The sequence below is a fragment of the Leptosomus discolor genome, chromosome 1 (genome assembly GCF_034619465.1).
Source record: "Leptosomus discolor isolate bLepDis1 chromosome 1, bLepDis1.hap2, whole genome shotgun sequence".
NCBI lineage: Eukaryota > Metazoa > Chordata > Aves > Leptosomiformes > Leptosomidae > Leptosomus > Leptosomus discolor.
The window spans coordinates 34421385-34435649 of NC_141391.1; the positions used below are offsets into that span (position 1 = coordinate 34421385).

Here is a 14265-nt window from a genome sequence, read left to right on the forward strand (position 1 = left end):
CATTTCAGACATTCTCTATGTAGAATTCTGTACCTCCAGTATAGATTTGTCTTCTCTCAGCAACATTTTTCCTTTGCCAGTAAGGCGTGACACGGTTGGATTTTTCCAGTGAGACATATGGCAAAACGAAGCTGTTGTCTGTAAAGCCGCATCTACAGTAGCTTTTCCACAGCATAAATAGATTGTTTGAGGAGGTGAGGGAAGAGACCCTTTCCACCCCTCAGTCGGTACAATGGTGCTGATAAGAGTTTCTGGTTTAAACCAGGACTAAAACAGGAATAGTTTTATGACAGTTACATTTGTGCTGGTGTAATCAAGAACAGGATTTGGGCTTGATACAGTTCTTGGTTTTGGTCGTTTGGGGTTCTTTTAATAGAATGCTCTCTTTCTCTAGGTAATAACACTGGCCCATGTACTGTCTACTTTTAATTTCAGGTGGTGGAAAAATAGAAAACAAAATGAAACCTTTCCGAAGTGTCTGTCTTTTCAAGAGCCTGCTTGCCAATTGCTACTGTCACGGCCAACTTCATAGCTGTCTTCTCCCTCCTGTTGCAAAGAAGATAGGTTATGTGGTGGGACTGCACAACTGTGGATTTTGGAGGCCAAAGTCCTTATTGGACACAGCTAGATTTACTCTGTCTTCTAACAGTCAGCGTAGGAAAATACATCAGGATTCTCGAGCATTGTGGAAGCATGAGGCTGTGCAGAAGTATCTGGAGACTCTCAGCAAGGAATACCAGCAGGTTAGTAGTCATCTGCTAAATACTGACTCATTAAATGACTTTGAGGAAAGAACCCTGAGGAGAAGATGTGCGGATCTGTCCCCTATTGCAGCTGCATTTCAAGAAATCAAAGAGGCTGAAAGAGAAGTTCAGGAGTTAGAAGCTATGTGCAGAGGTAAGGAGAACACATCTACTTACTTGTTTCAGAACAGTAGCTTTGCTTGTGATAAACTTCATTGCCCAGCCTTTTGGGAAAGCTTTTAAGTAAGTTCAGCCAGTCCTGGAACACTCGGTGGGCCTGCCTGCTCCTGGGAGCTTGCATGCTGCTAGGGTTTTCCACATCCAGCCACATCCTTCTGCTTTTCATCTCACTTCAGTTTGAGGTCTTGATACAGCCAGCTTAGAAGAGAGGGATCGTCTGGAATCTCAGGGCTATCCGTCTAGCAGAAATAGTTTGGAAATACTTGTTTTAAGGTTGTTTTTTGATAGAACTAAGAGCAGTGTGAACTGAAGGAAAATAATTTAGCGAGCCTAATACATTTGATAGATGCATACACCTGTCTGCAAGAAGGGCTGGAAGGAGGATCTGGGGAACTACAGGCCTGTCAGCCTGACCTCGGTACCAGGGAAGATTATGGAGCGGTTCAGCTTGAGGGCGCTCACATGGCGTGTGCAGGACAACCAGGGACTCAGGCCCAGCCAGCATGGGTTCATGAAGGGTGGGTCCTGCTTAACCAACCTGATCTCCTTCTATGAGCAGGTGACCCCCCTAGTCTATGAGGGGATGGCTGTGGGTGTCATCTACATGGACTTTAGTAAAGCCTTTGACACCATCTCCCACAGCATTCTAGGAAAGCTGGTGGCTCATGGCCTAGACAGGTGCACTCTAAGCTAGGTTAAAAACTGGCTGGATGGCCGAGCACAGAGAGTTGTGGTGAACGGAGTTGAGTCCAGTTGGTTGCTGGTCACAAGCGGTGGCCCCCAGGGCTCAGTTTTGGGGCCAGTTCTGTTTAATATCTTTATCGATGATCTGGATGAGGGGATTGAGTGCTCCCTCAGTAAGTTTGCAGATGACACTAAATTGGGTGGGAGTGTTGATCTGCTCGAGGGCAGGAAGGGTCTGCAGAGGGGTCTGGACGGGCCAGGAGGCCAACTGTATGAGGTTTAACAAGGCCAAGTGCCGGGTCCTGCACTTGAGTCACAACAGCCCCGTGCAGCGCTTCAGGCTTGGGGAGGAGTGGCTGGAAAGCTGCCCAGCAGAAAAGGACCTGGGGGTGCTGGTCGACAGCCGGCTGAGCATGAGCCAGCAGTGTGCCCAGGTGGCCAAGGCGGCCAACAGCATCCTGGCCTGTATCAGCAATAGTGTGGCCAGCAGGAGTAGGGAGGTGATCGTGCCCCTGTACTCGGCACTGGTGAGGCTGCACCTCGAATACTGTGTGTGGTTTTGGGCCCCTCAGTACAAGAAAGACATTGAGGTGCTGGAGCATGTCCAGAGAAGGACAACGAAGCTGGTGAGGAGTCTGGAGAACAGGTCTTATGGGGAGCAGCTGAGGGTACTGGGGTTGTTTGGTCTGGAGAAGGGGAGGCTGAGGGGAGACCTTATCGCCCTCTACAACTACCTGAAAGGAGGTTGTAGTGAGGTGGGGGTCGGTCTCTTCTCCCAAGTAACGAGCAATAGGACAAGAGGAAATGGCCTCAAGTTGCACCAGGGGAGGTTTAGATTGGACATTAGGAAAAATTTCTTTACTGAAAGAGTGGTCAAGCATTGGACCAGGCTGCCCAGGGAAGTGGTGGAGTCACCATCCCTGGAGGTGTTGAAAAACATGTTGACGTGGCACTTTGAGACATGGTTTAGTGGGCATGGTGATGTTAGGTCAACGGTTGGACCTGATGATATTAGAGGTCTATTCCAACCTTATGATTCTATGCAGAATTCACCTGTATTATTTAAAATGGGATTCCATCTACCAGTTCAGTGATACTTATTGAGCAAATTACATGAACTTTCATTAGGCCCTGAATTGTCAACTTCCAATTTAAATGGCAAAAACTAGTATTTCTTTGAAAATGTTTGAGGGGTCCTTCAAAGAATAAAAATAGATGGTTGTCTAAGAAAAATTGTTGCTGTTTTTGATACTGTTCAGGAATAAGAGAGTACACAGGGAGTAAAATAATTTACAAAATAAGTAATGACGCAATTTAGTTTGAAGAGGACCTCTGAGGGTCTGTGGTGGTTTGACCCTGGCCAGATGCCTGACAAGGTGCCCACCAAAGCCACTCTTATCACTCTCCCCCTCCTCAGCTGGACAGGGGAGAGAAAAATATAACAACAGGATTGTGGGTTGAGATAAGGACAGGGAGATCACTCAACATTTACTGTCATGGGCAAAACAGACTCAACTTGGGAAAAAATGTAATTTATTACCAATCAACTCAGAGAGGAGTAATGAGAAATAAACCCCAATTTAAAACACCTTCCCCCCACCCCTCCCTTCTTCCTGGGCTTAACTTTGTTCCCGATTTCTCTCCCTCCTCCCCCCCCGAGCGGCACAGGGGGACAGGAATGGGGGTTGGGGTCAGTTCATCACACTGCTGTTTTCTGCTGCTCCTTCCTCCTCAGGGGGAGGACTCCTCACACACTTCCCCTGCTCCAATGTGGGGTCCCTTCTCATGGGGGACAGTCCTCCGTGACTTCTCCAGCGTGAGTCCTTCCCACAGGCTGCAGTTCTCTGGGAACTGCTCCAGCGTGGGTCTCCTTCATGGGGTGCAGTGCTTCAGGAACCGACTGCTCCAGCGTGGGTCCCCCCACAGGGTCACCAGCAGCAAACCTGCTCCAGCGTGGGCTTCTCTCTCTCTCTCCACGGACCACAGGTCCTGCCAGGACCCTGCTCCGGTGCAGGCTTCCCGTGGGTTCACAGCTTCCTTCAGATATCCACCTACTCCGGCGTGGGGGCCCTCCATGGGGTGTAGGCAGTCATCTGCTCCACCGCCCATGGGCTGCAGGGGGACAGCCTGCTTCACCACGGTCTTCACCACAGGCCACAGGGGAATCGCTGCTCTGGCGCCTGGAGCATCTCCTCCCCCGCTTCTTCACTGACCTTGGTGTCTGCAGAATGTTTCTCTCACGTATTCTCACTCCTCTCTCTCGCTGCAATTACTGCTGCGCAATTACTTTTTTTCCTCTCTTAAACACGTTATCGCCAACAATGAAACTGTCCCTCCCCCTCCTTGCCTGAAGGCTGAACACAGTTTCCTCAGCCTCTTCTCATACGTCCTTTGCTCCAGCCCTTGACCATCTTGGTGGTTCTCAAATAGACTCACCCCAGTATTTCCATGACCTTCTTGTACTGGGGAGCTCAAAACTGGACAGATTGTGGTCTGGAGAGTGGAAGGGAATCTCCTTAAGCAAAGCAAAGAGTCCAAATGAGGTCTTCCACATCCTGATGACTTGCAGCCATGACTCCCACATCTCACCGATGTCTTGAATAGCAGGAGACAGAAGGTTAGAAACCTCATTATTGTCATCGTACCATTATTTGTATTAATGAGTTGCCTACAAATTGTTGAATATATGGGTATTTCTGAGCACGTCTAGAAACAAAACATTTTGTTTCATAAAAAATTCTAATAGGGGAAACTGAGGCACTTCGTATCTGCAGGCATGTTTTTGACGTATTTCGTCAAATCCGTTTGTGGGTTTACTCCTGGACTGTCGTGTCAATCTGTGTCACATAACCATCAGTATAACTGAGAGTGAGTAACTGTCAGGTAGGACTGGCATCTGTTTGATGCAGACTTTGAGCCGTAAGGTAGGGATTGAGAGTTAAGATACCCGCTACTCCTTCCAGCACACCTGAAAAACATGATCATTTAGTCAGCAGTGTGCATCCTGGCTTGGGCTGCTCTTATTTGATATTTCATGCTGGCAAAGTGCAACTGCAAGCTTTTATGTGCTGCAATGCATGTCTTTGGACAGCTGTATTACAATTTGCTCTAAACTAGGTGAGATTGGCTAACATCTATTCCTGTTGGAATTTAGAGCTAGACAGCAGAGATGAGAAACAACTTCTAGAGCTTGCCTTAGAAGAGAAGGAAACCCTGGATAAAAAGATCAACATGTTGTGCAGAAAGGTGAGCCTGAGATAAAATTACACAGCTTTATAAATAAAGATGTCAGAAAAATGTTCTTTTGTGATCTTACCAATAGACTGACACTTGCGTTTAGTGAAACAGAAGTCCATCTTCTGTCATCTCCCTGAAAAGAAGTGGCAACATTAATTATTAGTAAGCTTCTTACTGACAATTGTGGCTTAGAAGCTTATTATTTTAGTCATTTTTGCTGGCTTGCTTGTCTGTCTGCAGATGCTGAAGGGCATTAAAGAAATGGTGAGTCCGTGCTATTGAGACCTGACATGACATCCTAGTAACTGTTTGTGGCAGCGGAGCGTGCATTCTTGAAAGATTTCTGATTGGAACTTGCAGTCTTTCATTTTCTTTTCAGCTGACAGCACCCCATGGGTGGGGAAATTAATTATAAGCAGAGAAGCTGAAACGATTCAGTGGAGACCTCTCTATGTTTGGGCTCACTTCTATGTTCAGATTGAAATAATATGAAATGGGATTTTCTGAAAAATAAGATTAATGTAAAGATTGGCTGGGTTATAGCTAATAACTTTGTGATCACAGGTCGTTGGGGCTGGAGTGGGTGACCTGGCACCTGACTTTGCAGGATCGAATTTTCAGCTAGCTTTCCTATGGCTGCACCAGCATATCCCGTTTCCACACTGATGCGCTGAGTTGCCACGGCCGTTGGACAGTTTTTAGTCCTGCTGACCCGTTTGCCTAAAGAAATCAGTGGTTGTGTGCGCTCAAGCTGTGGCAATTGTGAAGGCTGGCTGTAAATTTGATTAAGAGGAGATACAGAGTCGTGAAGGAGATAATGACATTCTTTTTTTTTTTTTTTTTTTTCTCTTTCAGCTTTTCCAGCTTCTACTGCCAAAGGAAAAATATGATAGAAGTCATGTCATATTAGAAGTGACAGCTGGCAGAACAACTGGAGGTCAGCAAAGTCCCCACAGTAAAGATTACTTCAAACCTCCATCCAACTTTATTAAACCTCTTATGGGTTATTCTTAATGACTTTTTGTACTTTAATAGTATCAAGTAATGCTGCCTGAAGAAGAGTATTAACCTGTCTAATGACTGCAGCTAAATCTGAAAAGTGGTGGCTGCCATTTTGTGAACTGCTATTTACGTTGTAGTGCCTTTATATTTTTAGGAGACATCTGCCAACAGTTCACCAAAGAAATGTTCGAGATGTACCAGAACTATGCAGACTATAAACATTGGACCTTTGACATCGTGAACTATACGCTGGCTGAGAAAGGTACAGTAGTTTTTCAGACATTCCACCAAGACAACGAAATTAAAAGCAGCGTTTCTGTGCTATATTTGTCATGCATTATTTGTCTCTCTAGGTGGGTTGCATCATGCCGCTGCTCATATTTCAGGAGATGAAGTCTACAGGCACCTGAAATATGAAGGAGGGACTCATCGAGTCCAGCGAATCCCTGAGACAGGCCTGTCATCAAGAATGCAGCGTATTCACACTGGGACCATGTCAGTTATTGTCCTCCCTCAGCCAGACGAGGTAAAGTAGCTGTTAGTCAGGGTAGTGAGGTGGTGTATCCCTGCTCACCCGTTTTGTCATTGGAGTAGGTGTTATTTAAAACTACGTTACTGTTACTGTTTGGGGCTTTTATTGATACCCAAGTGCTTTGTGCAGGTCCCAGCAAGAGAACCACAAGTTCTTTGACTCTGGAAGGTGATAATAGTCCTTGGCTTTGTACCTGACATGTTTAATTGGGTCATCGGAAGCAACTTTGCAGAGATTTGCTGTTGCCTGAAATGGCATGTAAATCAATGATCGTTTCAATGAGTATTCCAGCCCCAGCCCTCACCAAGCTGACTGCTATGAGTAAGCCAATTTTAAATTACGTAATGTATTAAGACAGGGAATACGTCCAAGAAGATATTCAGGATTGCATAGTAATGTGATTCTGCAAGTCCTTTTGATTTTTTTTTTTTGTTTCATTTAAACTACTGATGCCCTTCTCTGTTAAATCAAGGACAATCTGCTTGGAATGCAAACGAGTGAGTGTGTCCGACGGTCTGTCTGAGATCTCACTGATACCGACAGTTCTCACTCAGGCCAGCAATTTACACACAAAATAAACAAAAACAGACCCTGTAGGCTTTCCCTGAACATTCTCCTGCTTCCTTGTAATGCTTTCCTTGCAACATTGGTCAGATCTGAATGTTCCTTTCCCATCCACTGAGCTCAAACTGTGGTCCAGGTCATCATGGAGTTGTATTTCCAATGCTGCAATCCTTACTTGGATCTGGATGCACCCATTTTTTCCTCAGTTTGATGTTTTTAGGTACTGTTGCAGGAATCATTCAGGCTTGACTCATGGACAATGTCCTTGCACTGCTGTTTAGAAGTATTTTTTGTTTATTTGCATATTTCTTAGTCTCCCTGCCAAAGCTAGCGGTTTTACAAAAAGTTATTGATTTTGTTTTGTTTCACACACGCATGTACCTTGTTTTGTGAAGGACCTGGACTAAGAGTTTGAAAAAATAAGTGGAATATTTAAAGCATCACTCGCGTTGCAGATAATAGTTGATACTGCATTTTTTTCAAAGTATAATAATTACAGCTGTTACTCAGGAACAGTTGTAAAGGAGCAGGTTTTTTTGGGAAGTGATTTATTTTTTTTTACACCGAGTATCATTGACATTCAAATATTTTTAGAATGAGCAGCAAGTAATAATTTTCTTTGATTCTAGGTTGATGTTAAAGTGGATCCCAAAGATTTGCGTATAGATACGTTCAGGGCCAAAGGAGCAGGAGGGCAACACGTTAACAAAACCGACAGCGCTGTGAGAATTGTACATCTTCCCACGGGTAAGCCTGGCTGCCTGTCATCCTTCTGATCACCCTACATCTGTAGCGTGAAGAGAAAGCCTGTGATCCTGCAACAAGTTCACCTTTAGAGTGAGTCTGCAGGGTGGGGCCTTACACCAAAAAAAAAGGAAGTAGCCCCTTGTGGTTCTGCCCCTCTTCTAGCAAGGCAACGCGTGAGAAAAGGGATATGTGCCAGTGGCACAATGGCCAGTAAGTTGCAATTATGCCAGTTTTGTCTTCAGAGGGAGTGTTTAATGAATACACGGTCTTTGGAGGATGAAGGAACAAATGGAGGGTGGCAGGGGTGGGATGGCAGGTGTAAATAATTCGTGCTGTGTGCTCTGTACCTTGAGGAATAATGGCCGTTGGCAACCACGGGTGCGCTTGGCCTGGCTGGAACCTCTGTAGTTACACGACTGAGAAAAAAGGAGGCTTGAAGATTTTCATTCGGTACTAGATAATGCCATCAGCTGCTGAATAGGGAGGAAAATGCACACTGATGGGAAGGTAGTGTGTAAACTGGACCACTCTGTCTTTCTCAGCATTCGATTTTATTGAAATTCAGTGTGCTTCTATCTGTCCAGATGCAGAGTCTCTTCAGGCACAGGAAATCCCAGTAGTGACCTGAAAACAGCTGTTTCCTATATGCCTTTTTATTTCAGAAATGAAATGAGAAGTAAAAATAACTACTAAATTGCTTTTAAAGACCTTTATTTTATTTTATTTCATTATTCATAATTAAGTTTAAGAGTCACCAGTATTGTTTAGACACCCTTCTCTGCTAGAATAATGAACTTTCCAGCCTCCAAGAGCTTATCTAGACTAAGACTTTCAAAACTTGTGTTACAGTGTTTTAAACATGCTTCCGTAGACTGTGCAGTTTTAGCCTGTGATAGCTAATTGGAGTGAACCCGTTTTCTGAAGGCAATATCAGAAACTTGTTTGCTTCATGAAATTTTAAAGTATCCCTGACTTTTCTGTAGCGCTGAACAAAGCCTGTGGTGCAGCTGTGAAGAGTTTAAAAACATACTAATGGTTCTGGCCAATCTTACAGCTGAACAGCCCTACAAAGGAGCACTCTAGAAGGTTTCATTTGCCTAATGTGTTAGAATTCATTTAGCTTGTTTGTTCTTTGCTATAATGGGCTTTTGATCTGAGCTCTCTTGAATCCCTCTGTAAAGGACTAGCAGTTGAGTGCCAGCAGGAGCGATCACAGCAGATGAACAAGGAAATAGCTCTGCGGACACTGAGAGCTAAGCTGTACCAGCAGATCGTTGAAAAACAACTGAGTCAAGAGCAGAGTGCCAGAAAGCTGCAGGTGAGAACATGTGATTGCTGAAATTTGGAGAGGGTGTGATGTTGTAGATTTGTTTCTGATCTTTTTGAGCGCCAGGGACAGAGCAAGTGCGTGTGTGTGTCTGACCAGGTGTGCTTACAAAGGAGAATCTTGGGTTTTAAAATGGCAAGTCTTTTTTTTTTTTTTTACTTACCCCAGTTCAGTGCTATCACAGACTTCTCAGGCAATGCAAAAGAGACATCGACTGTAGCTGGAAAGAAAAGAGTCAAAAGACTAGCTGGAATTATCCAGAAGGCAACACTCGACATCATATACTGAATCCCCTTGTTAAGGCCAGAGTCGCACAGATAGAGCATCAGTAAAAAGTTACTTTCCGTGAAAACTAGGCTCAGAAGTTCTATTTTAACCTGTTTCTAAACCGGAGTATTTGATAAGACCACACAGAGCTTTTGAAAGAAACAAGTATATGAACAATCCTGCTGCTACGCAGTTAGTAGCAGTTTATTTGACAAGGTTTAGGTCACCTTTTAAGGAAGAAACAGCTTCCATAAAAAAGTTACCTCAAGTCATGCTGCGCAGTGTCCTTTTCCTTGAAATGCGCCATCGTTCTTTTCCCATTCTTTGAGTATTTTCCCATTTGTGGTGCAGACTTCAACACCGATTGACAGGAATAAAAATACTCGAGAATTACAGAGTTATTCAGTACTCCAGCTTAGCTATTTGATCGCTAAGTTCAAGTTGCATTTAAGTATGTTGTTCCTGCAGATTATTAACCCAGTCATTGTAAGCAGCGAGCTGTTTATCTTTTGTTATTAATTTGAGCTTGAGAGCCTTTGAAGGAGGCTTAAAGGACTTAGACGGACATTTATATGAATACTACGGAAAATCAGGCAAAACTAAATTACCTTTCCTAATGTTTCAGAATTTACTCAATACGTTCCTTGTTTTGAAATACACCTGTTGGGTGCAGATGGGATTTTCAGAAAAGCCCGTTGAAGCAGACACCCATTTCTCTAAGCAGTTTTTAGCATTTAAGTCTTCATTTTCATAAAGTGTATAAACCGCACAACAAAGCTTCATTTGGCTTTCGGTTCTTTTAGAATTGCTTGCATTTCTTGCGCTTTACCACTAGAGGACTGTTCTTCGTATTCTTAATTTCCTCCTCTTTCTGTGCTGATTTCCAACAGCCAAACGGTAGGGGAACTGCTTTGTCACACGTTGACTGTGCTCCTTCTGTGATTAATGGTGCCGGCTTTCGTTATTTTTTTCTTGGAGCTACAACTCCCCCAAAAAAGAAAAACACTCTCCCATTTTTGAACTAAGGACTCCTATAGACATATCTCTTGCCTTAGATGACTTTTTAGAGTTACATAATTCTTCCAGCTGGAGAGCTGGAACAGAAATGTAGTGGAGGATGTAAAAACTCGGTCTGTGGCACAGAATCACAAAGAATACGGTTTGGTAATGCCACAGTATTTAAAAGCCTCATATGCTAAGCCAGTGACCACTAGGTTTGTAGTTGGAACAGGCTGATCCATTAAAGTTTATTCTAGGTATGCTCTTTTAGAGTAGTATTGGAGTGGTTTTTTTTAAAACACAATATAATATAATTTGTTTTTTGCTGCTTCGCTGTAGTTGGGAACCAGAGCCCAGTCAGAGAGAATTCGTACTTATAACTTCACCCAGGACAGAGTCACTGACCACAGGATCTCGTATGACGCACGCAATATCAAGGTAACGGTTGCTTGTGACAGCATTTAAAGTTAGATACTTACGTGTACCGTAAGAAAAAATTAACTTAGTGAAATCTGCTTAATATATATGAGGAAATCCGATAGCCAGTTGTGATATGACAGAACATCCTAGATTTAGAAAGCTTAAGCTTTCTTTCCTGCCTTCCAGAGTAGTGTTAAAGATGACTGGCACAGGGTATAAGTTTCTGCACTACTTCTCTGCGTATTTTTCTCCTGCTGTATGAGTGACAAATGATCAAGCCTGTAGCCCTCAGTGAACTCCTTGAGTCCCTCAGCCAGACTGGGCAAGTGACATTGGAGATTCTTGAAGCTTACTACATCCAAAGGAGAAACCTGAGGCGAAGGACTTTTTTTTTCTTTTTCTTTTTTTTTTCTGTTTTTCTTTTTCTTTTTTTTTCTCTTTTTCTTTTTTTTTTCCTCTTTTTCTTTTTCTTTTTTTTTTGTTTTACTTTTTTTTTTTCCTCTTTTTCTTTTTTTTTCTCTTTTTCTTTTTCTTTTTTTTTTCCTGTTTTTCTTTTTCTTTTTTTTTTCTGTTTTACTTTTTTTTTTTCCTCTTTTTCTTTTTCTTTTTTTTTTTTCTCTTTTTCTTTTGTTAAGCCATTCTTTCCTCCTCCTAATTCTGGAGTGAAGAAAGAGAAAAACTTTTCTTTTATGTTTGCCTTGCAGGCCACAGTTAAAAGAAACTGAAACCAAATGCTTTCATTTTAACATTACCTGAGCTCTTATTTCTGAGTAAATCTTTACATATGGCTTTAATCTTATTTATTTATTTGTTTTTTTTACAGGGAAGCAAATACCTGATAATGCATTGTGTATTCAATTTATGAAAATGTTTTGAATTTTAGGACAAAGTTTAGGCTGACCCTTCAATATGTTGGCTTAGGTGTCCAGTTTACTGTCAGTGCTGTTGCATAAGGAGCAACACTTTTCTGTACCCACAGGCGTCCTGGGTAGCTTCAAGAGCCCAGGGCGTGCTGGATATGGAGTGGTTCATACTTAGTGGAGTGGGGAATAGGTATACAAATACTATGGTGAAGGAGAATGGGAAGAAGTTCCATGATTGCATAAAAATTACTTTTGTTAGTCGAGCTTTTCAGTTACTTAGTGTTGGGAACTCGTTACTTTTCTTGAGTGAAACTGGAACCATAAACTGTCTGATGAAAGTGATCTGAGCTTCGCTGGCAAAACTGGTTCTCGGCACGAACACCAGCATTGGAATTAGGTTCTTCCCTCCTTGATCGTTCTTGCTAGGGGATTTTCATGTAAACTGTGCACCGCGCCGCGTTGCTTTCACGCGGGGGAGCCGGATGAGCAAGTGGATGCTCCAAGATAAGGCTCCAGGCGAAGTGCATTCCAGGAGCTCCTCGTTGGAGTAGTCGGCGTTTCAGACTCCCGCTGATGTACAGTCAGTAATGCTTTTGTCTGGTTTTATTGTTTCCATAGGAAATTCTAAGTGGGAAAGAAGCACTGGATAAGCTCATCAGCAGACTACTGGAGTTCGCAGAGATAGAGGCTGTCACCGAATATCTAGAAAATTTACAGGCTTTAGAAGGAGGAGGCTGCTGAAGACCTTGTGTAGAGTTAAAGCAGAAACGTTGTGTTCAGTAGCAGAAGAAACCAGATGTATTTGTTAGATGATACATTGATTAAAATCTATGCCCCTCTTTTTCAGCGTGTGGTGCTACTTTTTTATATTTTGGTGCAAATGGGTTGAATGTATTACAGCAGCCCAGCAGAAAAGAACAAGCTCGGAGCACTGTGTGCACATCCCTTCTGACTCCGCAGCGTGGCTTTGTTAAGCCGGTCCTTCTCTTGACCATACTGGAGCTGGAAAGATACAGAATTGTGGTGACGGAGCAGAAGAAATAAATAACAGATTGAGCACGTTTTGTTTTGGGGGTGGAGATGTTCCTCTCCAGGTGAAAGAACCTAAGCTCCCCAAACATAGTCTAGAATCTGGCCTCATGAATAGCGCTTACTTTTACCCGTTGATGGGGTGAGCCTCCTTAATGTAGGTGCTTAAAAATAACCCAGTATCATGATGCTTTATTTTTTAGAGGGAATATACAAACACAAAGGGAGCGATCTTGGGCAAGGGGTCAGAATCTCTTTAAGAGAGAAGCCTGTCAGCTTCCTTTTAGCCATTCTTGCTTGGGTCAGCTCAGGGTGGGCCTGGACCACGTGCCTCAGCAGCGTGTGAAAGTACGCGTTCCAGTTTCAAATGACGTCGGTGAGATTCTGGAAGGAGTTCAGCAGCGATAACAGGCAGCTCCCTGCTGCTTGGCCGAGAAAACGAGTTCGTAGTGTAGACGCATTTTAGCAAATGGGGTTGCTCTGGAATTCAGTTTCTGCCTTGATGCCTTTGGGAACGCATGCCTGTCCCCGGGGCGATCCAAATACCTACAGAGCGCGCTCGGCTTTAATAGGACTTGAGTAGGACTTGCGTTCCCATTCCCCCCCCCCCCCCCCCCCCCCCCCCCCCGAGCGCGTGTGGCACAGCGTGCTGACAGGCCCGTGGGTGCAGGCAGGCGGTCGTCGTATGCAGCGATTCGGGAATATTCACGTGTTTAACGTCACACAAAAACAGGCAAGTGCTCTGCTGAACTGGGTTGACTTGCTAGATCACAGTGTTCTCTTTTTGTCCGGCTCTTCCCAGGTTGTGCTGTAAAGCTGCTCTGCGCAATCTCTGGCGTGTGAAGAATCAGTTCGTTGCTGCGATTTAAATTATGCCTCGTGCTTGATTTATATTTGCACATTTATTTTGTGATCCTGAATGCTACAGGGCTAAGAAAAAGTCATTTTAAGAAAAATAATTATTTCAATATAGAGTTCTTCTAAATGGTGTAGTTGTTACTACTGCATATATAATAACAGTTTTAACTTTATTCAGCTCTGTTAAGAAATACCGAATTTGTATCAGCAAGAAAGCAAGAAAACTATACTTGGTTCTCAATTCTGGAATTATTTTTCCATTCTTTTGTGTGTTTGCACATTCTTATCAGCAAGCTTTGTCTGGCAATGACAGACAATGACTTGCTTCCAACACTTTAATGATAAAAGCTTTTTTTTTTTTTCTTTTAATTTATAGCTCTGTAACTCCATCAGGAAATGTATTACCATGCAATTTAAGAGTCATTTGCACCCTTGAACTTTGACTTCTTGCAGTAAGCAGTTCAGAAAAAAGAAACCCCTCCGAGGAGATGTGCAGCTCAGCTTGTACTTGGGCAGCAGTGCTGACAGACGGGCAGTAACTAGTATGATCAGCTGTAGTAGGAGAGTATCCAGTTCATGTGCTTTATCCAACTACCCTGCTCACTTTTGTGATGCAAACTAATTTTATTTTATTAATTATATAGCTTCAACAATCTCAGAAATTTCTTACAAAGAACGCATTTTGAATGATCAGATTCTCCTTCTAGGATTAGTTAATGCCTGTGAAATTCTTTACTATGAAAAACTATTGAAACACTTTTTTTTTAAAAAAAAGAGCCTTGTTTATTTTACTGGAAGATGGCCATGTCATGA

At 43.2% G+C, this 14265-nt stretch overlaps 1 protein-coding gene across 1 annotated transcript; it reads left to right on the forward strand.

The window, feature by feature from the left end:
• Positions 1 to 410: 410 nt before the first annotated feature.
• On the forward strand, positions 411 to 12411 carry MTRF1 (mitochondrial translation release factor 1). Its single transcript, XM_086481980.1, has 9 exons — positions 411 to 897; positions 4762 to 4853; positions 5700 to 5781; positions 6001 to 6108; positions 6200 to 6372; positions 7572 to 7689; positions 8871 to 9007; positions 10622 to 10720; positions 12184 to 12411. The coding sequence occupies exons 1-9, from the start codon at positions 411 to 413 to the stop codon at positions 12304 to 12306; spliced, it is 1419 nt and encodes a 472-aa protein (XP_086338106.1). The 3' UTR covers positions 12307 to 12411.
• The last annotated feature ends 1854 nt before the right edge of the window (positions 12412 to 14265 follow it).